At 36.0% G+C, this 24504-nt stretch overlaps 1 protein-coding gene across 4 annotated transcripts in view; it reads left to right on the top strand.

Moving 5' to 3' along the window:
- The window catches only part of MYO6 (myosin VI), a 116004-nt gene extending 91500 nt beyond the window's left edge, over positions 1-24504 (top strand). Inside the window, exons 25-35 of one of the 4 annotated variants that reach the window (XM_063330139.1) lie at positions 1101-1251; positions 2554-2762; positions 3142-3220; positions 5479-5639; positions 8877-8906; positions 9404-9442; positions 12838-12941; positions 14300-14431; positions 17373-17399; positions 19646-19864; positions 21343-24504. In XM_063330139.1, the coding sequence (XP_063186209.1) occupies positions 1101-1251; positions 2554-2762; positions 3142-3220; positions 5479-5639; positions 8877-8906; positions 9404-9442; positions 12838-12941; positions 14300-14431; positions 17373-17399; positions 19646-19864; positions 21343-21542 (1351 nt within the window). In that variant the 3' untranslated portion in view covers positions 21543-24504. The remainder of the gene's footprint in view (positions 1-1100; positions 1252-2553; positions 2763-3141; positions 3221-5478; positions 5640-8876; positions 8907-9403; positions 9443-12837; positions 12942-14299; positions 14432-17372; positions 17400-19645; positions 19865-21342) is intronic. The other 3 variants (XM_063330140.1, XM_063330141.1, XM_063330142.1) reach the window with 3 other exon arrangements.

The following is a 24504-nucleotide window of genomic DNA, read 5'->3' as shown; positions in this document are numbered from 1 at the left end:
GTGTTCCTCCTCTCTTTCCCAAGGATGAATAGACTAAATCTGAACCCTTCCTAAGAGATGTTTGTTTAGCTCTTTGTTCATAAAATCCTTCAGTGTTAGCCTAGTTATTAAAATCCTTAGTTAAGACTCTCTAAATGAAATTTAAGCTCATTAATTTTTGTCCTTTACCCTTTCACACCTTCCTTTATAGGCCTTCTTTCTTTTTTATCTTAAAAATAGTGTGTTCTGTCTGTCTTGTCTTCTCTTGAAATTAATAATTCCATTAGTTTTAATCTGACCACATACAATACTGATGGAAGAAACCTTTCACTTATTAAGCTCTGCTGACACCTTTTTGTTCTTTGATAGAGAACTGACTCTGTTCTTTAATAATGGTGTTCTTGTAAAATGATTTCTTTTATATCCTTTGATAGTTGTGTTTCATTTTGCATCTTGGCATTTCTGACCATATTCCTGTATTTTTAAGCTGTTCTATACTCATCTTTAATGATTTGATTTAGTTTCTCCTTTTTGTGTGGTGTTTTCGTGAATGCCAGTTCAGTGATTTCTGTCTAGGAAGCCTGTCTTTGCAGAGTTGTAACCTTGTATATGTGGCCTTCAGTATTAGTTCTTTAAAAAGCTCCAAGTTTTCCTAGACTCTTATTTTCTAGACTTTTTTTTTTTCTTCCCCTTTTGGGGTCTAATGGCTGGGTTCCCTGCTGCATAATTAAGTTTTATCTCATTCAGTTGCTCTTTGAGTAAGTGGCACAACTCAACCTTTATCCATTCCAGTCAAAATCCTCTTGTGGATACTAATGATGTGTTACTGGAAAAAAAACCCCAACAACACACATTAATTCTCAAAATAAAAATGAGTTTTTTCATTTTGACTCACTGTCTGCTAATCAGTTTTAATTATTATTTGCAAAAGGCTCCATTGCTTAGTTACTTCATGTGATAATGTTTGAATTTCAAAAAAAGAAGGTGAGTTTTATCAAAAAGTGTAACTTGGCTCCCCTATCTACCTCTTTAATGTGAGTGATCAGTGGTAGTTTGTAAAATATCACCTTGTAAAAAAAAAATAAATCTCAAGATACAAATGAAGTGTCTTACCTTCACAGCATTGATGGCCTGATAAAAGTGCGTACCCTGAAGAAGAGACTTGATAAATTTAATGAAGTAGTAAGTGCTCTAAAGGAGGGGAAGGCGGAGACAAGCAAGCAGGTCAAGGAACTGGAGTATTCTATTGATGCTTCAATGACCAAAATTAAGGTATGGTAATAATTAGAGAAATAGTTTCTTATTGCTGGAATCTTTTAAAAAATTTAGCCTAAAATAGAAGGCCAATATATTTTTCTTAATACAAAAGACATTTTTATATAGAGGTCTTAACTTTCAAAGACACTGGGTAAATCCTGTTTAAAGTTATTTGTGAAAGTAACTGAAGTGAATCCTGAAACGGAATATATACATCTAGACTTTGGTATTATTATCTGTGTTTTAAAACTGGCACTGGAGAATTTAAAGCAAAAATGCATGTTGATATTGTGCGACGTGTTGTTAATAATTTGCTCGTTGCTTTTATTATTGGAATAATGCATATTAGCAATGTTTTAAATTAGTCAGGGCTGAAACGTTCAAGCGTTTATCTCAGAGTGAAGAGATTTACATTCCAGTTATGAGGTATTTCAGACTTGGGTAGTAAAGAGAATTCAGCTTACTGATTATGCTTCAGGGTCTATAGTTCTCAGTGTCTTACCATAAGAGCACACAGACAAAATGAAAGCACACTGGGATTTATTAACGTTAGAAGACGTTGTGCTGAAAATTTGTTTCATGCGATGTTATAGCTTTCTCAGTGTACCGTATTGATATTTTTCTATTTAAAATCACAGTCGAAAAGATAATAGAGTAAAACTTACAGTTCTCTTTTTAATAAAAAGAAGATAATTTGATTATCGTCATGATACACCCCCAGAAAAGGTCAGCAAACACCCCATATCGCAGGTTTATTAGTATCCATCAATGTGAATTGTAAAATGAAATTAAATTGTAGCTATCGGTGAGGTTTGAAAACACATGTAGCAAAGGCTATTGTTTTAAGTATTTTCAACCTGTTACTTGCTACTAATGCTTGTGACTAAAAAAAAGTCACAGCACAGTCCAATACTTTTTCTGAGTGCTAGCACACATAGTAAGGGAAACTACTCTTCGCTATGACATAGGAGGGCCTTAGTTTTCATCTTAGCTCGGTAAAAATTAATTTCTGCTGGTTACAACTGCAAGGTTTGAAAAATGAAGGCATGTTTTAAAGAGAAGTCATGTTGAACTTCTGTGATAAAATTGGAGTTACTTTGTGTGGTTTTATATGAGAGAGGAGAATAATGGGTCTTTGGGATTTTAAGAAGGAAGGGAAGGACGAGCTCAAGCTCCCCCACCCTGAACTGTATATATATAATTTAATTGTACTGCTTAGTGCTCTCATTTCACTTAATATTTTTTCACTATACATTTTTTAAAAGTGAGGTAAAAATGTAAAAGAATATAATCCCCTCTTATTATTTCATTTTGCAGACCACTATAATGACTAGGGAACAGATACAGAAAGAATATGATGCTCTAGTTAGAAGCTCAGAGCAACTCCTGAGTGCACTGCAAAAGAAGAAACAGCAAGAGGAGGAAGCAGAGAGGCTACGGCGCATCCAGGAGGAAATGGAAAAAGAAAGAAAGAGACGTGAAGAGGAAGAACAACAACGAAGGAAGGAAGAAGAGGAAAGACGTCTGTGAGTCTTGAATAAATTACTCGTTATAGAATGAGAAGAAAATAGGAAAGGCACTTCAATGAGATTGTTTTTACTATGCCTATGCTTGAAGAGAGCCACTTGGATTGTACTCCTGGTGTGCTATGCAGTGTTGAAACGTTTCCTTTCCTAGTGATTTATAAGGTAAATGTAGTCAGAATAGAGTATGAAAAAAATTATATGATGCAGCTGAAAGGGCAGATGGACTTGGAAAGTTTCTTGACTTTGCACATAGTGTCCTGTCATCAGGATTATAGTGACTTCTGGATTACCATTCAGTTTTATGGAAGATGCTTTCCTATCTCTTGTTGACTTACATTGTAATAACACGTTTGCATTTCCTCCTCCTCTTTTGTAATAGGAAATCTGAGATTGAGGCAAAGAGAAAACAGGAAGAGGAAGAGAGGAAAAAGAGGGAAGAGGAAGAAAAGCGAATGCAGGTTAATGTTTTAGCTGTGTGGGCTTTTGTGGTGGTGGTTTTTTGGTTGTTTTTTTTCTTGGCGGGTTTTTTGTGTTTTGGTTGGGTTTTTTTAAATCTTTTTCACAGCTTAGGTTCTCCACTGAGTCTAACAGCTTCATTTTATAAATAAGCATCTCAGAGTCATTCAGCAATGTTGCTTTAGTAGTAAATGTAAGGCAAAAATCATGATTAGGACATCCCAAGAGGGATCACCTGTTTCTAGTCCACGTGCAAGTTCAAGTCTTCTGAGTAGAGGTGCTTTTGTTTTTAAAGGGTTTTTAAAGTTATTTTAAAGTTAAAAATACACAGCACTGGAGAATCCTAGTTTAGCCTTTGAAGTTTTTGCAGATGTTCCATGTCAGGCAAGTTTGTCACGCTTTTAGTAGAAGTCACATCTGGACTCAGGCTGTGTCATGTAACAGCTTAACTGTAAACACTTTCAGAATATTGGTAATAATGAGAGGGTACAGAGCTGTCTCTAGTAGCTCTTTTGACTGCCTTAATGTAGAATAAATACATGTTGTTCAAACCTTGCTCCTCCACCCCTCCTCCTTTTGATGCCTGACACTTCTTACTGATCCTATCATGAACTCTCACTCTAAGGTGTGCTTGGCCCCCATACCCTTGTTTTCCTCTTCTCTTAGAGATTGCCTGAGTGACCTGGGAGAGCAGTCTCGGAGAGAAAAAGCTTCCCTGCAGGGGCAGTTGTAGCAAGCACAGACATGGTCACTGATGTTTACAGACTATTTTAAGCCCTGTCCATGATTTAACCAGAAACAGATTTTTTTCTCCTATATCTTGTTATCCCTGGAGTGAGCCTAGCACTGCTTATCCTCCTTGTGTCTGCATACTATTTTCTATCACCCACCCTCATTCTTCATAAATTAACAGAGAAATTATAGCCTAACTTTCATGAAAAATTAATCTTTCCTGTGTTATTGGCCCAGTCACCTGTATCAGAATAATAAACAGTACCAGCTTGCAGAAGTTAAACATAAAAAGAGTAAGCTGCTCTTTGGCTAGTCTCTAAATCGTTGCTTGGAGACCATTACAGATGTGCCTAGTGTTTTGTGTGAAATTCATAGGATAAGTTCCATTCAGGGACAGTTTAAATGGATTAAATTTTGTCCACTGAGGAAGCAAGATGGCCTGTTGCCTGAAGGTTTAAAAACTTGGTCTGCCAGCGCTATGAGCATCTTGTCTTTATTTATGTTTCTTTGTTTCTGGCATGTGGATATCTGCAATGCAGAATGTAATTTACACTTTTACTTAGAAACGCCGTGTTTGGATACAAAGCAGGTACATAATCCAGTAGGGTGTTTCTTTCTTCTACATGCAGTTAATTACTCATTCTCTCTCTGTCTGGTGGTTGTTACTATCAGCTAATCTAAAATGGCTTTCATAGGGCAAAGTCACTGGTGCTACTGCACAGCTTTAGTGGTGCAAATTCATGATGATGAGTGGGAAGTCACTTTGTCTCCTTTGTTGACTTTTGGGCACCAAGAAAGGCACTACTAAGACTTGGCATGTATGACTTCCAGAAGTATGAAATGGGTGGTTGCATATTACCTTTGTGTGTAACAAAGACGTGCAAGATCCTTTGTTAAATAATGATGGTAACTAGAATTATAGTTTTGCTCTGCAGAGGCAGTGTATCTGGATTGCTTCTGCATTGCAGTAAGTTGTAATTTTACCATTTGCTTAAATTCAAAGCCAGATCAGGTCCACAGAGGATTCCAGTGTTTGTCTTGATCCCTTTTCAAAATGAACCATGGACCTGTATGCAAAGCAATGACTATTGTAAAGTCCTATAATGCCAAGTGCAGAATAACAAGGGGGTATTTTGTTAGCGCGATGGAGGAGTAACCATATTGCTCTGTATCATCTGAGTTTTAATGATTCTAAAAACTTCTGAAGTCTAATTTTTGTAATAGCTAACAAAAAGCTTAATGTGTTTTTTAAATAAGGAATAATTGATTGACAATTTAATTTGAAAAGGTAACACAAGTGATGGATAATAATGATTTGATAAAGAGTATGAAAACCAAGAGGCAATCTGTAGCTGTTTTGTTTTTCTTGGGTCAAACTAAATGCTAATGCTGTTACTTTTTCAGTTCTGTAAATTTGGCATGTTTTGAAATATGTAAATATACCACTTGGCTTATTTTTCTAATAATTTGCTTAGGTAGATTTTCGTTTTAATTGGATAAGGTTAAAGGTGTGTTTTTTATAAAACAGGCTGAAATTGAGGCTCAGCTAGCTAGAGAACGAGAAGAGGAAACCCAGCACCAGGCAGTGCTTGAACAGGAACGTCGTGATCATGAACTTGCAATGAGAATTGCCCAGAGTGAGGCAGAACTCATCAGTGATGAGGCTCAGCTTGATTTAGGATTGCGCAGGTATGGGGTTAAGTAGTTAAATTTCACTCTCTCTCTCTCTTTTTTTTTTTTTTTTTTTTTTTGTCTTCTTCCTATCCTGATCCTTTGAGAAGACTCTACTCTTTTTGGTTTTATGTATTTTGTAATTTTGTACTAATTAGTTGACCTTTTAAGTCTGTGTGTTGGAATATTTTTCAAATTAACTCATGTAATTTTTGGAAATATATTGCTTTTGCAAAAGACTCTCCATTTTGCATCTTGCTACATCAGTAATCTAATGGGTGCTTGTGAATATGACTGCAGTTCTCTCTTTGAGTTCTGGCAAAGATGGCAACCAATTTGAATTGTGATTTTTATGAGTCATATAAAGTATTGAATGGAATTTCTTCAGTGGTAAGTAGTAATAAAATATATCTACCCTTTCTGGTACGTGATGGTTCCAGTAGTACGGTGTGAATTTGTGTGTGTTATTTTTTAAACAAGAAACCCTTTTTGAATGCAGAAATAGTAGTTATTTCTGTGTCCTGACTGGTTAGTTTTTTAAAGTGGAATGAATATTTTTAACATAGATGCATTTGACAAATAAATGTTGTCTTAAGCATATTGTTTTGGGTTTTTTGAACTTTTGATGTGTCGCCAGAAGTGCTTGGCTTTTGGTATACGGATCCACACTGCCTGCAAATCAAGAGCTCTTCATGTGTGAAGGGTGATGTCTTAGAAGCAACTTAGAAATTCCTGTAAAAATGGTACTTACTGGTCAAATTGCATAAAGGGACCTAAGAACACAATCATGTCATCAGTGACTTCATTGGTGCTAGTCTACTCGGTATGTTGTTGTTGAAAGAAGGGGTGTAAGAAAACCCCAAGTGTTTCCATGGAATTTTAAGCTCCCAGATGTGTTCTCTTTACAACTCAAATTTTATCTAGATGTATACTTTTTTTTTTTAATAACTGTATACCTACGTGAGATAGCTAGGTAAATTTTGTCATGTACAGTACTGATTTTTAGACACTTCCACGACAATTATTGTGGTTTTGCCCTTAGTTACACAATAGCTGTCATATTGTCTCAGATAAGACTTTAATGTGCTCAGTTGGATGTCCAGGTTTTTCCCAGACAGCATTCTGGAGATTTTTGTACTTTCCCTGTTTGGATTTAGATGCATATTTTGAAGGTAAACCCAAAGTTACTCAAGTGTTGCAACCTGGCAAACTTCTCTTAAATATGAAAGAAGGGAGGCTTTAGACAAGAAGGGCTCAGAGAAGTCAATAACTTTTCTGTCAGTGAAGCTCTGATCTCCAGTGTTTCAAACTGCTTATGGATGATCCTGGTATTTGTCTTCCTTTGTAGTCCCAGAGTGGATGATGAACTAACCATCCTGATAGTTATGACTGACAGTTTCTCTCCGCTGTGTAGCTAGCGGTAGGAGAATGAAGACACTTTTCTGAATGATTGGAAAGTGAAGAATGGTCTGAAGACAGTAACAAAGTGATGTAAATCCTTTCTTGAGCAAGATAATATATAAATCTAGAAAAACAGTAGTAGAGAGATATTTCTGTTTATATGAGATTTCTTTTTAGCTCATTAGCAAATTTTTTTCTTTCTGTTTCTGCAGTCTACTTCAAAGAGTTTTAAACATGTCCAAAAATGGAAGAAAATTCTTTTCATTTCACCTTTGGTTTGACTTTATTTTGTTTTGTTTCAAAACAAACTAAAACCTTCCCCAGACCCCAGTATCTTCCGCTGAAATCCAAGGGTAGATATCCACGTAACTGCAGGAGTCGGCTTAAAGATAGAAACTGTGGGAATTCTTCTCTGAAATGAAAACTATTAATTGGTTTGAACAAAGCATGTCATTTAATAATTTAAACAAAAATTCTCAGGACTTATTTTAACTGATATAAATTAAAATATTACTAAAGTCTAAGGAAGTTATATTCTGCCATCCCCTTGAGTCGAGACTTACGTATTACCATATGATACATTGAAATCACTGTGACCTTTATGTGTCTGTAGTTCCCTCTTCTGTTAAATTTTGCTGTAGTAAGATAAAACATGTATCACTCAGTACTGAATTCATGCAGTATACTGGTTCTACAGTATTTTCACACAATTTTGTAAAAAATTATTTCATGCTTACACGTTGGCATGGATAAAAGGGAATTTTCCATTGTACTGCACTACCTGTGGAGTGAAAATAGTAAGAACAAGGTGATTTTTATGTGCCACTTTGAAGACACACTTGTATTTTGCTTATTTGTAAGGAACATATGATACTTACGTGTTGTCATATTTGAAAATGAGTAGCCTCTACTTTATTTCTCTTTCTCCTCAATACCTTGTTGCATTCACCGTTAGGTTTCGTAGATATTTAAAAGTTCATAAGTATTAGTAGTTTCTTTGAGAAATATACTCGTTGACTTCTGTCTTGGAAGAAAAGTTGTTTGTTTTGGCAGTAGGTCCAGCATTTTTATTTGTACTTATTCTGTGCTGGTATGCTGAATCTCTTCTAGCTTCATACAATTTTACTACTGATACACAATTTGAAAGCATGTGTAATAAGAGATTTACTGCATCTAGGGGTAAACTGACAGAATTTAGCATTTTAGTAAAAAATTAGTTAAATAGTAGATACCTGTTTTCAACTGTGCAATATTTTTAATGTATGTGGCTTATTAAAACATACAGTATAGCATATAGCGCCAAAATAATCTAGCCTCGGTGAAGGTGTTGTGAGTATATCTGTTCTGTGCGTTGTGTTGGAACAATCCAAATAAGTTCTAATTTGTAGCATATTCGGTGCTGTGTGTATGCATGTGGGTCTTCACTATGGCAATGAGACTCAGTGTCTTTTCACAGCTTGCATGAAGAAGCTCTCTGTCCTGTTCCCAGAGTAGCTGCATGAGGATTGCTGTTATTTCTTGCAATATGCTTATCCAGGCACAATCTTTGATTTTGAAAGGTGGAGTGGGGGAGTGAAAGGGTGGAGGAAGTTTTCACTTGTACAATTTTTCCAGATTATCTTAATTTATCTTTTTTAAAAATAATACAACACTCGTGATTGAATGAGAAAGATGGAAGAAAAAGATTTGTAGAATCCTGTTTCTCAGTAAAAGTAAGATGAAATAAAAAATTCATGTAAATAAGTAAATAAGATGCGACAGAGCAGGAAATAGTGACCCACCTTTCCCCATTTAAGATTATTAGAAAGGTAACAAGGAAGTAGTCTGTCTAACATAAATATCTTCTATTTGCAGAGCCAATGGAACAAAGCTGCAAATGACTGCGTATGACATTTTTTCACATTTGAATGCTCTAACAGGAAAAAAAGTAACACTAATTAATTCAAAGGAAATTGATATTGTCCTCTTATTTACTAATACCCCATAATAATTTTTATTAGCATCTGTGCATCTGTAAACTTTAAATCATTTCGTAATATCTTGTATCCACTGCCTTGCTTAAGTCTAATAAACAAGTTAATAATCTAATATACCTAATAATACCTATTTAAAGATGATTATATAATTATTGTAAGTTTTTTCACATACCATCCTTTTTCACTGCCCTGGGTGATTTATTGCTCTTTACAGAATCAGGACTCTCTCTATATATCTATGTATGTGTGTGTATATATATAAGAATGAAACTTATTTAAAATAAGTAGCCAATTTTTTTGTGCACTTGAATTATCTTCAGTTTGGTTGGCAAGAGACTATCGGTTGTAAAGGCTATTTTTATATTAATATGTTTGGTTTATGCTTATTTATGAATTTTCTTATAGGGAACAAATGGCCACAGAAATGTCAGAAATATTGTCTAGGTAGGTGAGAAAACACCACCAAATTAATCAATCATTTTATAAAAAGAAATCACATGTGAAATGGGTTGAATTACTATGGAATGAAAAGTAATGGAATCTGATTTGTTGGGGTTTTTTTTAAGTGGTAAGGAAATAAGTAAATTATTTCTTTTGGATAAATTTCCCATATCAGCACCTTTTTCAGTGATTATTTTTCTGCTATTTTAATTGATTATATATTAAAAAAAAAAAAAGACTAGTTCAGGTATCCTGATATTTTGTGTAATTTTAATAATGTGCCTCCAGCTTTCTTCTCTTTTCACCTTTGTTATTACGATAATAGAAAACTAGGCTCCACATCTTTCGAAGGAGGGTTTCTACAGGTTCAACAAGAGTTAATGAAGTTATTTAATGTTAATTAACAGTTAGTGCTTTTTTAATAAGAAAATATTCTAGTTATAATTTCCTTCAAATAAAAGCAGTGTTGAAAATTACTGTGTTAAAAGCATATTAAAACCCCTCATAAGACATCTAAACTCCCCTTCTGAGATTTCTTGACTGCTGATGCAAGGTTTTATGCACAATGCAGGAGGAAAGCAGAGTCCAGGTTTGGATCTGAATACAATTCTACTCTAATAGTTTCATGCTAGTTTCTGTCAGAATACTAATTCTCTGCTGAAAGAAATTGTTATAATGTCCTCTCTATTGGTGAGTAATTAAAGAGTGTTTTGTGTAATTTGAGGACAAAAATAACCTTTTGACATTCATTTGCCGAAGCTTACATAAGAATCAATTTATTTTTTTTTAAAGTGGATGGGTTGTTAAACAAGCTACTGTGCTGTGTATATATATAGGCTGAAGATGATCTGTCTCACATGGTTGATGTTTTTTCTAGTCGTAGCATTGTAATTGGGAATGCAGCTGTTAACTAAATTTCTTTCTTGCAGTGGTATTTTAAGAATAGGAGTAAACAATGTTGTGTGTAATTAAGGTTGCGTGTGAATTTAGATGGCTCGATAGTATTGGATATATTGACATAGTTCCAATGACAATGTCCAATTCTTAATGTACAAAAAATATCATAAATCTTTGGAGCAAAATCAGAGGCTCTGCGTTTTGGTTGAATTCAAATTGCAATACTTACTGCATGCTTGTTTAACTCAATTTTTTTCACTTTTCATATACGTGAGACTTTTTAAGTCTGAAAATACTGTTTACGGTATATAACTTTGTCAGATTGGGCGGTGAAAACTGATTGTCAAGAGTGATGCGCTTCTTACTGCCAGACTGTTATGCTTAAAGTCATGTAGAAAACAAACGAGTGATCTGCAGAGTGCAGAGTCGTACTGTAATGGAAAGGCTAAGCCACTCAATTGGATTAGCATTCTTAAAGATTACTAGTTTAACTAGAGATCTTACAGCCTAGTTCTGCTGCTCTAAATTATGTAGCAAACTCTTAGAGTGGTGGTGGGTAGTGTTGCTAAATAAGGAAAATCCTTAGGATTTGTCAAATTAGGTTCAAGAAGGTTAGACACCAGGCAGCGGAAATTACATTTAGCAGCAATCCTTTAATGTCGTACAGGTATGCCAATGATAACAAAATATTAAAATATATGTTTTGAAGGAAACTATGTAATTATTTGGTTTACACTTATGAGTAGTGCTAAGGGTGAGGAAGAGTTCCTGTCCCTTGGCTGTTTATTGATGAAAAGTCAAAGGGGTAATTTTTTTGTGTCAGACTTCTCACATACCGTAACTGGAAGCTGTGTGTTGACTCAGATTAGTGGTATGAGTAGGCATAATTAAGCTGATGCTGCAACAAACAGTACAATTCAGTAGTTTTAATTACATCTGAAGATACAGTTCGGTTGCTATTAAGAAGAACATTTGGTTAAACAGGTTATTATTTTCTATGAAACTTAAAAATAAATTGCATTAGTTATCTCTGCTTTCAGAACTGCTATATCTACATAGAGAAATTTTTCACAGAAAATGTATTTATAGCCTATTAACTAAAAAGGGAAAATAAACAACATAAAACTTCTTAGTCCCACATGAGACCTTTAGGGGAAAATAAAGTTTCAAATAATATTCAATGGATTAGAAGTACTGTAATAATGTAACAGTCCCACAAAGATATTGCTGCTCAAACAGACTTTAACTGGAAAGGTCTGGTTTCTTCTCTTTTTCTTTCCTGTGAATTTTTAATGTGACATACTGCATCAAGTATTCTCCTACCCTGTTACAGATCTAGTTTCAGGATCTGAGAGGATTTGTTCAGAAAAAAGATAATTATCCTGAAAGATAATTGATAAGTTTGCCTCTTGTGTTTAGTCACGGGCATTAGCAGTGGTTGGTAAAATCATGTGTCCGTTCTTTAATTCCTTAGTTTTTAAAAAGTATTCTGATGATCGCTGAATGTTGGAGTGTTTTGGACTTAGTTTATATCCAAATAGTCCATGGGAAGTTTGCCATTCCTAAAGGAGAGTTCTTCCACTTCTTATCCATACCATTTTTAAGAAAAAAAATATTAATTTTCAGGTTTATGTTTATATGTATACACATGGTGTTTGTTTGTTAAATGGATAACCTTATACATACTGTTAAAGATGATGGAGATTTTAGTACTAATTTCTTAGTTGCATTTGCTGTTGACTTTATTGCATAGTACCTACATGACGAATATCTTTTGCCTTTGAAAAATCTGTTTCTAGATGTTTCTAGTACTGGTCAGCCTTTCTTCTGAGAGTGGTCTTTTTTAACTTGATAGCTCTTAATGGTTTCCCCTCCGTCCCCAAATAAATATTGCTGTTCTCAGACAGCTACTATGCAATTAATAGAGAAATATAGTAATTTGATTTCTTCTCTCAAACTAGTCTTTTGTCAAAGACACAGAATATTTTCTCTAGTCTTGGAACAAGGATTTTGTCCTAATCCAGTTTTGAACAGCAGAGGAAACACTTTATTTCCCTTCTCCTTGTTTACTTCTGAAATATTTTTCCTCATCTGTTTTTTGAATGGAACTGAAAATGTATATGTCCACTCTTTGTTGTCTGTATTCTGCATCTTGACTAGTACCAAGAAAAATGTACATCAGCGTGGGGTGAGGTATACATGAATAGAATATGCGCCTTTTCACACATAAGTGTTAACTATTAATGACAATTCCTTTTAATCTCTAGGCAACCAATCAGGTTATTATATGATTTCGGACATAAAAAATGCCTTCACTTTTTCTTAATCATTTGAACATCTTGAAAATAAAATTATATTTTGCCTTTGAATTCAGTCCCTCTGCTGCTGATTTTCATTGTAGTAAGCATGCTGCAGTGTTGATCATGTGATCCGTTCCTTCTGTTGTAACAACTCCTGTTTCATGCTTGAGAAAATACATATTATTTTTTTAATAATTGTAGGAGTCCTTCAGTTCAAGCCACGAAAGCTGCCGCTGGTACTAAGAAGCATGATCTCAGTAAGTGGAAATATGCAGAGCTTCGCGATACAATCAATACATCCTGTGGTAAGTTGCTTTTTTTTTTTTTTCTTATTTGAGAAGTCAAGTTCTAGTTGTATGAAAGGTGTTACTTCCTTCCTACGACAAAGATGAAAACTTGCTCATGAATTTATTCAGGTTTGAATGGATGTTGATTTTTAAAAAGTTCTATTACCCCAAGGAGAACAGTGAATGAAACTGTTTCCATACTGAGGAAACAGTTTGCTTTATAACTCCTTTACTGAATATATATTTTTTGATGTTAAACTGCTTGGGCCATAAAATCACAGAATCACACAGAATCAAATACATGTTATGATTTCTTAATTAAATCATCTTGGTTTTGTGTATTTCCACAAAGGGAATAATAGTAATGCTTTACCTAGAATTTTCATGTTCTAACGTTTTTTGCTATCACTGCTTGCTGTCACCAAATCACAAAAAGCAAATATGTCATGTAAAGCACAGCATAAAATATTTTCTGTCTTAAATATTCAGATTATTCTTTAATTTTCAAAATGTGTAACTTGGGAAGCTCACAGTTGGGACAGTAATTAATTTTCCCCCAGTGTTACAAAGATAGAAACAGATAAGAATTATTCCTTTATTACATGTTACTGTTTCTTCCTGCTTCTGATTGAAAGCAGTTGGTTAATTTCTGATTTAAGCTAACTCAAAATTTCTCCCTGGATGTAGAAATTGGAAAAAAATCCATTCTCTCTGTTTGTATTTAAAACCTAAAGTTAGCTCCAAATTTGAACGGTGTCCCTATTGTTTTTACATATGCAAGACTGGAGCAATGTTTTCAGCTGAATAGGTGGTGCAGTAATATATGGTGCTAATGTGTGTTCATCCCTAGTGAAGCAAGTTTGGATGCTCTTAGGTGATTAACAAAAAAGCCTTCCAATCATTTAGTCTGTTAGTATCATGAAATTCAGCAAAATTAAATACATTTGATAAAGTGGAAAAAGAACCTACATCTGAGCAGTCAAATTGCTGATTTTTTTCAGCTGCAGAAACAAAGTTCAGCCATGAAATTTTGTCTGTTTCTGTACGGCTTGGCTTGTGATAATGTCAACAGACAAATTTAGCAAAGTGGAAATTTTATTTGTAGGATTTCACTGCTCCAAATCTCACAGTAGAACAGCCACTTTGGGGACTGCCATTCCTCTAAAGGAGAAGAGGACATATAGCACTCCAAGGATCTTTCAGGGCCATAAAATACAGGCCCTGGTGCTGCAGAGAATGAGGATTTATTATATTATAACACATTAGTGTTACAAACGGATCTTAAATTCTGTACCTATCAATATAGAAAAGCATTTAATAAATAATTTTTCCAATTTTTTTCTCACTCCTCTCTTCCCTCCTTATTTTTGAGATAGATATTGAACTGTTGGCGGCTTGCAGAGAAGAGTTTCACAGAAGGCTAAAGGTATATCACGCTTGGAAATCCAAGAATAAGAAACGCAATGCAGAAGCAGAACAGCGTGCTCCCAAATCAGTCACAGACTATGGTGAGGAGAGAGAATTTTGTCTTTATAATAACACAAATAGTAATTTTTGGTGACAGTATTCTAAAGAAAGCATTTCTAGTATGAATTTCAGTTTTGCTAGGTTGCAGGAAATTCTTGGGGGGTTTAGAGTATCTTTGTATTGATTTAAGGTAAATATTTTGAAAAGATTATAACTGGCAAATACTTTGCAGAAAGTAGAATACTTTCAGGAGACCCAGATACCTGTACTGAATAGCTCTTCCTAAAACCTTTTCTCATACCAACTCGTATCTGTTAAAATGATTCTTGATTTGGTGTTGCAGTTGCTGGCATTTTTGCTAAATGTTCATTGCTGTGCTACTTACAACTAAGGAAGATAATTTTCTGTTTATGAAACTGTGGTTTGCGTTTTGAGACTTTTTTTAAAGTTTGTTCATACTAGTTCTGACCTCTGTAATTACAAGTATTGCTTTCTGGGAGAAGTTAATGATAGTTCAGAACACAGAATTATACCTAAGGATAGAACAGAAAATTCTACAACTAGTTCTGAAATAGTCCGTCTGTGAGAGAATTGCATGTGATTGTTTTTGGTGCTAGAAAAACAAGATTGGAAGGAATCATGCCTTGTTATGGTCTAGACAAAACAAGGAGTATTTATGATAAGTTGTTTTTTTTCTCATGTTTTTTTTCTTTCATAAGATACAGATACTTAGACATAGATGTAGATACCTTTTAAAGATGCTAATAATTTTCTCATTTACAAGACTGTAAGCCTCATGCATTAGAGGTTACATTCCCTTTTTTAAAAATTATCTGAGTGTTGATACTGCAGTTTTTGATTATGGGATGACAAATTTTGCATAGTCCCTGCTTTCTTACTAGACTGTCATTCTGCTGGTTTCACAGATGGGTGTCTAATGTCAAAGCAATGCACTCATGAGAATAAGTGACTGCCTTCAAAATTCAACAAGAAGGTGTAGGAGTTACCATGTTTAACACTGCCAGACCTGAAAATTAGGTGCCTGGTTTCTGGAGAAATATTTGCAGAGTGAATTTTGTTACTCTTTCACTGCCACCCCATCCCTCAAGTCCAGTGATTGCGTGTTATAAAAGGAATCTAAGAAATGAACTGAATCACAGCAAATGGATATAATAATTTAGTCAGATCTTTCCTGCTGTCATCTTGTGTTCCTGGCCACACAGGTAATGGGAGAGGCAGAGGAAAGGGAAGATGAGGAGAATATGCTGTCCCCGAAGCCCTGTTAGTCTGGGATTAGAGCATTGTCCTGGGACATGGGGGATACAGATCCCAGGGTATACAGGTGCTCTACTTACTCTCAGTATTAGTCCTCATACAAAGGTGTCTCCTTCCCATTCATTTATATACTGAGTTATGAATTGCATATGCATTGCATTGCGTTGCTGGAATTTCAGGGTAGTGATTAGGGGCACAGAGTCTAGTTGGGGGTCAGTGACGAGTGGTGTTCCCCAGGGGTCAGTACTGGGTCCAGTCCTCTTCAATATATTCATCAATGACCTGGATGAGGGGACAGAGTGCACCCTCAGCAAGTTTGCTGATGACACAAAGCTGGGGGGAGTGGCTGACACAGGAGAAGGCTGTGCTGCCATACAGAGAGACCTAGACAGGTTGGAGATTTGGGCAGAGAGGAACCTTATGAAATTCAACAAGGGCAAGTGTAAGGTGCTACACCAGTAGAGGTTGGGGGCTGACCTGCTGGAGAGCAGCTCGGTGGAAAGAGACCTGGGAGTCCTGGTGGACAACGGGATGACCATGAGCCAGCAATGTGCCCTTGTGGCCAAGAAGGCCAATGGCATCCTGGGGTGCATCAAGAAGAGTGTGGCCAGCAGGTCAAGGGAGGTCATCCTCCCCCTCTACTCTGCCTTGGTGAAGCTGCACCTGGAGTACTGGGTCCAGTTCTGGGCTCTCCAGTTCAAGAAGGACAGGGAACTGCTGGAGAGGGTGCAGCAAAGGGCTACCAAGATGATTAGGGGACTGGAACACCTCTCTTATGAGGAAAGGCTGAGGGATTTGGGTCTCTTCAGTCTGGAAAAAAAGACGACTGAGGGGGGACCTTATCAACACTTATAAATACTTAAAGGGTGGGTGTCAGGAGGATGGGGCCAGGCTCTTTTCAGTGGTGCCCAGTGACAGGACAAGAGGTAACGGGCACAAACTTGAGCACAGGAAGTTCCACCAAAACATGAGGAGGAACAACTTTACTTTGAGGGTGGCAGAGCACTGGAACAGGCTGCCCAGAGAGGCGGTGGTCTCCTTTTCTGAAGACATTCAAAACCCACCTGGACGCGTTCCTGTGCAACCTGCTCTAGGTGCCCCTGCTCTGGCAGGGAAGTTGGACTAGATGATCTCCAGAGGTCCCTTCCAACCCTATGGTTCTATGATTCCATGATTCTTCTTTCTGTCTTGTCACTGATGTCATAATTTTTTAAATTAAATTATTTCTAATTTAATTAAATTCATACATTCAGTGTAGAAGCTGAACACTGGTTTGTGTATTGTTGTTGGAGTAGGCAAATTTGTTATGAATAGAGGTATGGAAATTTTTTCCTAGTAAAAATGTTAAAAATTATAAGTACTACGTTAATTAACTAGCAGATTTGTTACAGCAATCTGTGCTTAGCTTATACAACTGAGGTTTTGTGACAGGCATCGCAAATCATTGAAGCAATCAATTTCAAAATTAAATCCTGATGAAAACAGAAGCAGTTGGAAATCTATTATACTTGAAGAAAGGAATCGTTTGTATATGCCAGTGAGCAGAAAATGAGCAGAAATACTTAGCTCAACTTCTGTATTTATTTTGTAACTAGATTTCCATTTGTCTTTCATCATCATTGGTGAAAAATGTTGAGGTAACGAAACTATAACTTATAAAGGATGAGCACTTATATGTTTTGTTCAACATGTAATATTTGTTCACAGATTTTGCACCATTTTTGAGCAACTCACGTAAGTGGGGAGATGGTTATTTAAGCTAACTTTGAAGAATAGGAACACTTGAGAGCCCTGTACTAACATTAATCAGTCCAGTGTTTTGCTACATGTGCAAATAGAATTTAATTGTTCAAAAAATTTTATTTTACAACTTTGGCAATGTTATTCAACTGATGGTAATTACGTGTTACTCGAGTAATTTATGAATTGTGAGATCCTACCCATTTGAGCAGTCATGGGAAGGGAGAACGAAATAACCTTTTTATGTAGGTTATTTGAAGGTGTAATCTCCCACTTTTTTTCTCTTTTCTCCCCCCACCTACACGCCTTCCCACCCTCAAGAAATACTATGCTTGTTCTAATATTTTTTCCTATCCGTACATGGCTTCTTGTAGCAAAACTCTGGAATCAACTTAATATTAACAGCTATTTTCCTAGCACACAAACTAACATTCAGGTGATGGTTTCTTTTGAATAAAGAACTACAATTCCATAGCACCGAAAAGTAGAGGCTTTATTTGCTGCTTAGTGTTCTGTCCTCTAGATTTCATCTTGGATTTAGGTATGCATAGGGGTAGAAATAAACCTTAGCAATTACCGCTAAGGTTTATTGCTTATTGCAGTGCAATTACTTTTGCAGTGCAAAAAGTGTTTGACAAGTCTAAAGCACTGATCTGCTGTGATAGGTGTTCAGAGTATTTGCAGAAATTAGAATTAATTTCTTATAAACTGTAAAGTATGTCTCCCTGTAAAATACCAGGCTTTATCAGAGTTGATGTGTAAAAGTAGCATTCACCTATTAAAATCTGTTGTTTTTCTTATCTTTGTTTATGTAGACCTGGTTAAAAAAAAAAGGGGGGGTATGATTTGAATAGTACATATATATATATTTTTAAGATTCTTCTCTTGACATTTAGAAAAGTATTTTTGCTTGAATGTAAGTGGAAAAAATTTCAAGGTGCAGTTGCTAGTCTATTAGTCTTGTTCATAACTGTAAAAATACATTATTAGATGTGACTTTGATTTTTCATTTTATTAAGTTTTAGCTCAAAAATTAGCTTTGCTGCTTAATAGACAATGGACAAAAAAGGAATTCACTTTCAGTTATTCCCTTTATGCTGAAACGTAGAATAGTACTGATTTTCTTTTGTAGAGATGGCATAGATTCACGTTCATAATTTCTTAGGGTATTTGTAACAGTGGTTTTGTAAACCACTGAAACAAGATCACTGATAAACTTTTGCAGGAGGCAGTTATTAAAGGAAAGGATCTTGCTTGTAAGAGCATTTACTATTTAAAACTGATTATAATAGTGTATGCATAACATTAAGAAGGTCGATCAGTTGATGAGTTAACATAGAGAGTATTTGCTTTTATTCGAAAGGAAGTTTCTCTCCGAAGTCTGAAATGTGTGGGACTCTGAGGGAGTCTAACAGTGCACATGGGAAATGTTTAGCAAAAACATATATGAAGTTTTAAAAGATTTTGTATAATTCTATCTCCTCTAGAAGTTTGGTCAGTTGAAATTAATGGCCAGAAATAAACAATTTCTTTAGAAAGGAAAGCAGCCAGAGAGAGTAGTTCTAGTACTGCAGTTTAGTATACAGAAATCTAGGCAGAAAGTTATGTTTGGTGGCAGCTTTGTAATAAGCAGTGTTTGTTGTCAACATTTCTATTAACAAAGTCGTCATTTCTAACAGTATTACACACCCTTCTATGTTGACTGTCAAAAATCTTCAAGTGGTGCTTTGTATTTTTGTAACTGAAAATGCTTCTTTGCACTGTGACCTTGTTTTACAAAGAGATGGACCGAACTAGGGCAGTTACTGATTAAGGTTTCTGGTTGGTAAGAAATTTTGTATGTGAAGTTTTACCGTCAATATTCATTTAAAGCAGAATATGTTATTTTACTCACTTTGGTTTGTCTAAAAGTACCTGATGCCATTGAGCAACCTTGTATTACACATGGATACAGTAGTTAACATGAGCCTTCCCTCACCAGTGTTGTAGCTGTAGTCATTAAAAGAATGCACATTACAGGAGACGGGAATACTTTTTAGGTTTGAGACTTCAGATGATTTTGTATTCAGAGAGAATCTCTCAGGTTTTCTCGGGTTTGTTTTGGTGGTTTTTTCATTTCTTTGTTTATTTTTGTTTTTTTTTTTTACTTTGATGATTAATGAAGCAAGTCATAATACGGCTTTTTCTTTTTTCTGTCTATTTTTTGTTTACTTGTTTTTTGGGTTTTTTTTGTACGACAGCTCAACAGAACCCAACAACCCAGCTACCAGCCAGACAACAAGAGATTGAAATGAACAGACAACAGCGTTATTTCCGCATTCCCTTCATCCGTCCTGCGGACCAGTACAAAGATCCCCAGAACAAGAAGAAGGGTTGGTGGTATGCGCATTTTGACGGGCCATGGATTGCTCGACAAATGGAACTTCATCCTGACAAAGCACCCATTCTCCTTGTAGCAGGTTGGTATTGAAAGCAAAACTCAAATGTTGAAAAGGTTCAGACTTGATTACTTTAGAAACAGGGGCTGATGATACAACTTTCCCAAGTTGTATCCTCTTTTTTTCATCAGCAGTTCCTGTCTGGGCAGAATTTGAGGATTTGGGACTGCTGTTGATGGTGGCCAAATGTTACGGAATATCATTTGTAGATGTAACTGGTCACGTGTTTTACTCATACATGTGCTTTAATCTGGGAAATCGTAGACGGAGTGGGAATCCAAATGTAAATAGTTTTATTATTAAGTGTCCTCAGATTATTCACTGACCTGGAGACGGCATGAAGATAAAACATCACAATTTGTCTGGAAAAGTTCTACTCATCATTGTATTGTTATTTAGTTAGCTTTTGGAAGGTTTACAGCAGTTTGTGTCAAAACAATTTGTGCATATAATATATTGTCTTTCCATAGTATGGTTCTAATAGCAAATGGACGCTTTTACCATATTTGTGCTGCCCGATATGGGAGAATAGCTTAAACTAAAGAGAAAAGCTTAAAATGCTTAATCTTAAACATTTAAAATAAAAACTAAATGTGGCAATAGATAGGTAGAGATTGTCTGGTGATGAAATGTATCCTCCTTTTCTGGAGGATAGTGAAAGGGGGAGAAAACACCAGAGAAATGCTGTTTACACTTCTGTGGTTTGAGTCTTTGTATTTAACTTGGGGACTGAGGAAAAGGCCATAACCAATTTGTTTAGCATCTGAGTGACACTTTACTAGTGACAGAAGTTCCTTGGTTTTCTGCTAATTATTTTTAATAGAATTCCTTGTACCACCTGTTGCCTGTTCAGTGTCAAAGCCCACAGCCAAAAGTAGCATTGCTGTCACAGATACCATATTCAATGGATCACCTATTAAAAATAGGATTAAAATATAGCAAGTGAGCTACACTTACCATTTCATTGGATTCTCTGTGTCAGTCCCATTTGGTAGGCATTGTTTGTTTAGTGTGGGAGGCTGACAGATTAAGAATACTGACTATTTGATCAAAAGTCTTGACTACTTAGACACTTTGCTACACTTATATTACATAATAACAGCAGTTCACTGTACAACTGTGTAAAACTGAAAGTGTGTGTTAAACAACTGGGTGCCATCCCATAGTGGCTTTCAGGAGAACATATCGAGATCCTGATCTTCTCAACTTCTTCCCTTTGTTCCTTTTTGCTTGCTTTTTAAGCACAATTTGGTCAGTTGCAGCATCTGCTACTAGTTTATTCTGATACTGCTTTTCTGCTCTGTGTGTACAAAAAAACCAACAAAACAAATAAATATTCAGTGTCTGAGGACCGATTTCTCCATAAGCTCTGAAGTCTATTAACAAATCAGAGCTTGAGAGAGGAAATCTAATTAACAGAGATCTAATCTTTGTTAATGGGACCTTTCAATGATGTAAAAGCTTTATAAAGATTTTTCTTTTCTCCTTGCCCGTTTCAGGTAAGGACGATATGGATATGTGTGAGCTTAACCTTGAAGAGACTGGCTTAACTCGAAAGCGAGGTGCTGAAATTTTGCCCAGACAGTTTGAAGAAATTTGGGAGCGCTGTGGAGGTATCCAGTATCTTCAAAACGCGATTGAAAGCAGACAAGCTCGTCCTACGTATGCTACAGCCATGCTGCAGAACCTGTTGAAATAAATGGTCATTTTGCACAGTAGCGTTGGAGATGAGAACCCTTGCCCGTGATACAAAGGGAAGAGCTCCTCTGCGCAACAGGGGACGTCAACATTCTACTATAGTCATATTAGAGATGTTTAATATAAAGTGAACAGATTTTATTAATCATGTGGTTTGTTAATTTGTACTTCATGATGTTTAATTTGTGTAGTGAACTTTACTCCATATGAGGACCTTGAAGCAATTTCAGTCAGTGTAGTTTGTTGCATTTTGTTTATGTTGCATTTTCTTTAACACTTTCTGTTATAACCTTACCACTTTTAAGCAATCTGTCTGTACTTGGGTACATCTTACAAAGAACTGCATTGCAACCACCTTTTTATAAAATCCCCTCTTTTAAACAGTGAATAGCTGGCTTCAAGTGCTGGCCTAGTAAAGAGGATATGCTGTTTCTAATAACTGGAATTGTGAGGCCTTAGCTTTGACTTCTGTTCCGGCGAAGTTGGAGTATACTTTTATATAATCTGAGACATTTTAATGTCCTGATTTGAAAACTGGTGATTGTCTGTATTTACTGACTTTTTCAGAAACTGATGGGAAATCCTCCTTAACTTGAGACCCATAAATTCCTATTTAATGCGTTCTCTGTCTTGGTTTAAGAGAAACGGTTTTCTGTACATTCTGAGAAGAGCATTCAGATATGACAATAGTGTGTAATATTGGAGGTACTCAAAGAATGTACTGCTCGCTAGGGCTTATACCACTTCTCTCTTAGTTTATTTTTGTTTTTTCACTTTAAGTACAAATTTCCTTTAGACTTCTATTTTTCTGACCAAATTTCCATTAAGAATTCTTGGACAGTTTGTTTATCCAGGTAGTGTAATTTCAACGTATTATGCAAAAGTGTCCAAGACTTTACATCTGGAGGCATCTAAGATTAAGGATAGCATAAGGGAAATACGCTCAGCTTTTTGGTGGCAGTATAACTTCACTGAATCTTGAGGCCTGAGCCTCAGGCGTCCTGTTTATTTTAATTGTAACGAGATGCACAAGGTCTGTACCTTTTGTTAGATCGTATAAAAACTTGATCCAATAACAAAATGCATCATCTTAATGCTATGTGCTGATGAAATAGCTACAGTTTTTAGTATACTGGAATATCACAGTGATTCGGACACTGAGCTGAATCTCCTCTGTCGAGTTTCATGGCTTGTAACGGTTCCCTTATTAAGCAGTTTGTTCTGGGAGTTCTTGTGGGTGGGAATTACTAATTTCATACAGTCTTAAGATGCCTCTTGTTCACTTAGGCGAACATTGTTTCACCATGCTGGCCATTATTTCAGCAAATTAAACTTGATTATTTATTATGTCTCTGATAGGAATTTGAAAGATAAGTAGCTTGATGTCCAGTTACTTATTCAAGCTGAGTTAAAAATGAAGTCTTGCTCTATGAATAGGCAAAGCTTGCTTACACTGTAAAATAATTTCCTTACTGTTCACTCACTTTGAAACCTCTTGGAAACTTTAGTTTTTAAATGCATAACTATACTTAATTAATAACTTTCATGAGGTACAGTTCTGTAGCACAGAGAAAGCTCACGATGCATGACCTTAGATTGTGCCTGCACGCCACGGTCTGCCCGTTGTTACAAATACACTCCTTACTGTAATACACGTTGAGAAATCTGAGTAACGCATTAATTCTGTATGAAGCTGCTGCATCAGGGAATCTCAGCATCCGCTGCGTGACCAGTCTACTTTTTGGTCATGCAAAGGAGAAAATGTTTCCATTTTACCCAAATTCTTCACCGAAGCAGTAATTTTTGTCTGGAAGATGCAAGTGCATCAGACTGCTGGCTAAGCCACTTGTGTACAAGCCTGTACAGCCTTGTGTGAGTTGAAAGGTGCAGCTTTTGAAATGTAGGTTACTGGTTTAATGTGTTACTGAACTGGAACCAAAGTTTCAGAACTTCCAGTCTCCAGAAACTTAGCACTGCAAGCAGCTACGATCATCCATGTGATACAAGGAAGAAAAATCACTGAACCGATAGGGCTGAGGTGCCCTACCCTGTATTTATTACTATCTAGATTTAACTTCTTGACTTACCACTTTCAGTCTCAGTTCATATACATACATTATATATATATAAATATATATATATATATATAAACAGATCTTAAGAGACTGAACATGGTAAGCAAAGAACCTCAATACTTAAGGGAGTGTGTGTGTGTATACACATATATATTCTTAAATATTTTAGTATATATATGTGTAAGTGTACTTGTGGGCAACTCAAATAAATAAAATTAATTGAATTTTTCCATTCTGTTCCTTTGATTATGCCAGGAATTCCTTGACTGGCATCAGAAAGAAAATTTATTTTTCAGAATGGGGTGTATGGGAATTCTCGTTGAGTAAACGTCTAACAAGTACGAGCTATCAGGAAAATAAAATTGACTTTGAACTAGTGGAAGAGGAACTGGCGGCTGGATGTTCTCGAATGAGATGTTCCCACCTCTCTGCATTGCTGCAGCAGTATGCCTGAGGCAGGCAGAAGATGCATTCTCTGCAACTCTGAGCAGCCTGCTCTAGTGGGAGGTGTCCCTGCCCATGGCAGGGGGGTTGGAACTAGATGATCTTGAAGGTCCCTTCCAACCCTAACAATTCTATGATTCCAAAAATCAGGGTATTCTAGTTTGCACAGTAGCACGCTTTCCCCCCCCAACCCTCCTCCTACACTGAAAGCAGCACCTGCTTTAGTTCTATTCATCTTTTTGTGCAACAAAATTAACTTGCAGTTCATTTCAGATTTTTACTTTTTTTCACATCAAGCCATATTCAGCTGCTTACCGGTTGTTTCTGTTGTCTCATCTGCCGTGTCAGGTAATTATACTGTAGGTTGATTTGATAAAAAAGGGAGGAGGTGGATGGTCTGTAGGATTGTAGTGTTACCTAACGCCCTTCTGATTTATGGTTATA

Source organism: Chroicocephalus ridibundus, chromosome 3 (genome assembly GCF_963924245.1).
Source record: "Chroicocephalus ridibundus chromosome 3, bChrRid1.1, whole genome shotgun sequence".
NCBI classification, from domain to species: domain Eukaryota; kingdom Metazoa; phylum Chordata; class Aves; order Charadriiformes; family Laridae; genus Chroicocephalus; species Chroicocephalus ridibundus.
This window is presented reverse-complemented; position numbering and strand designations above follow the sequence as displayed.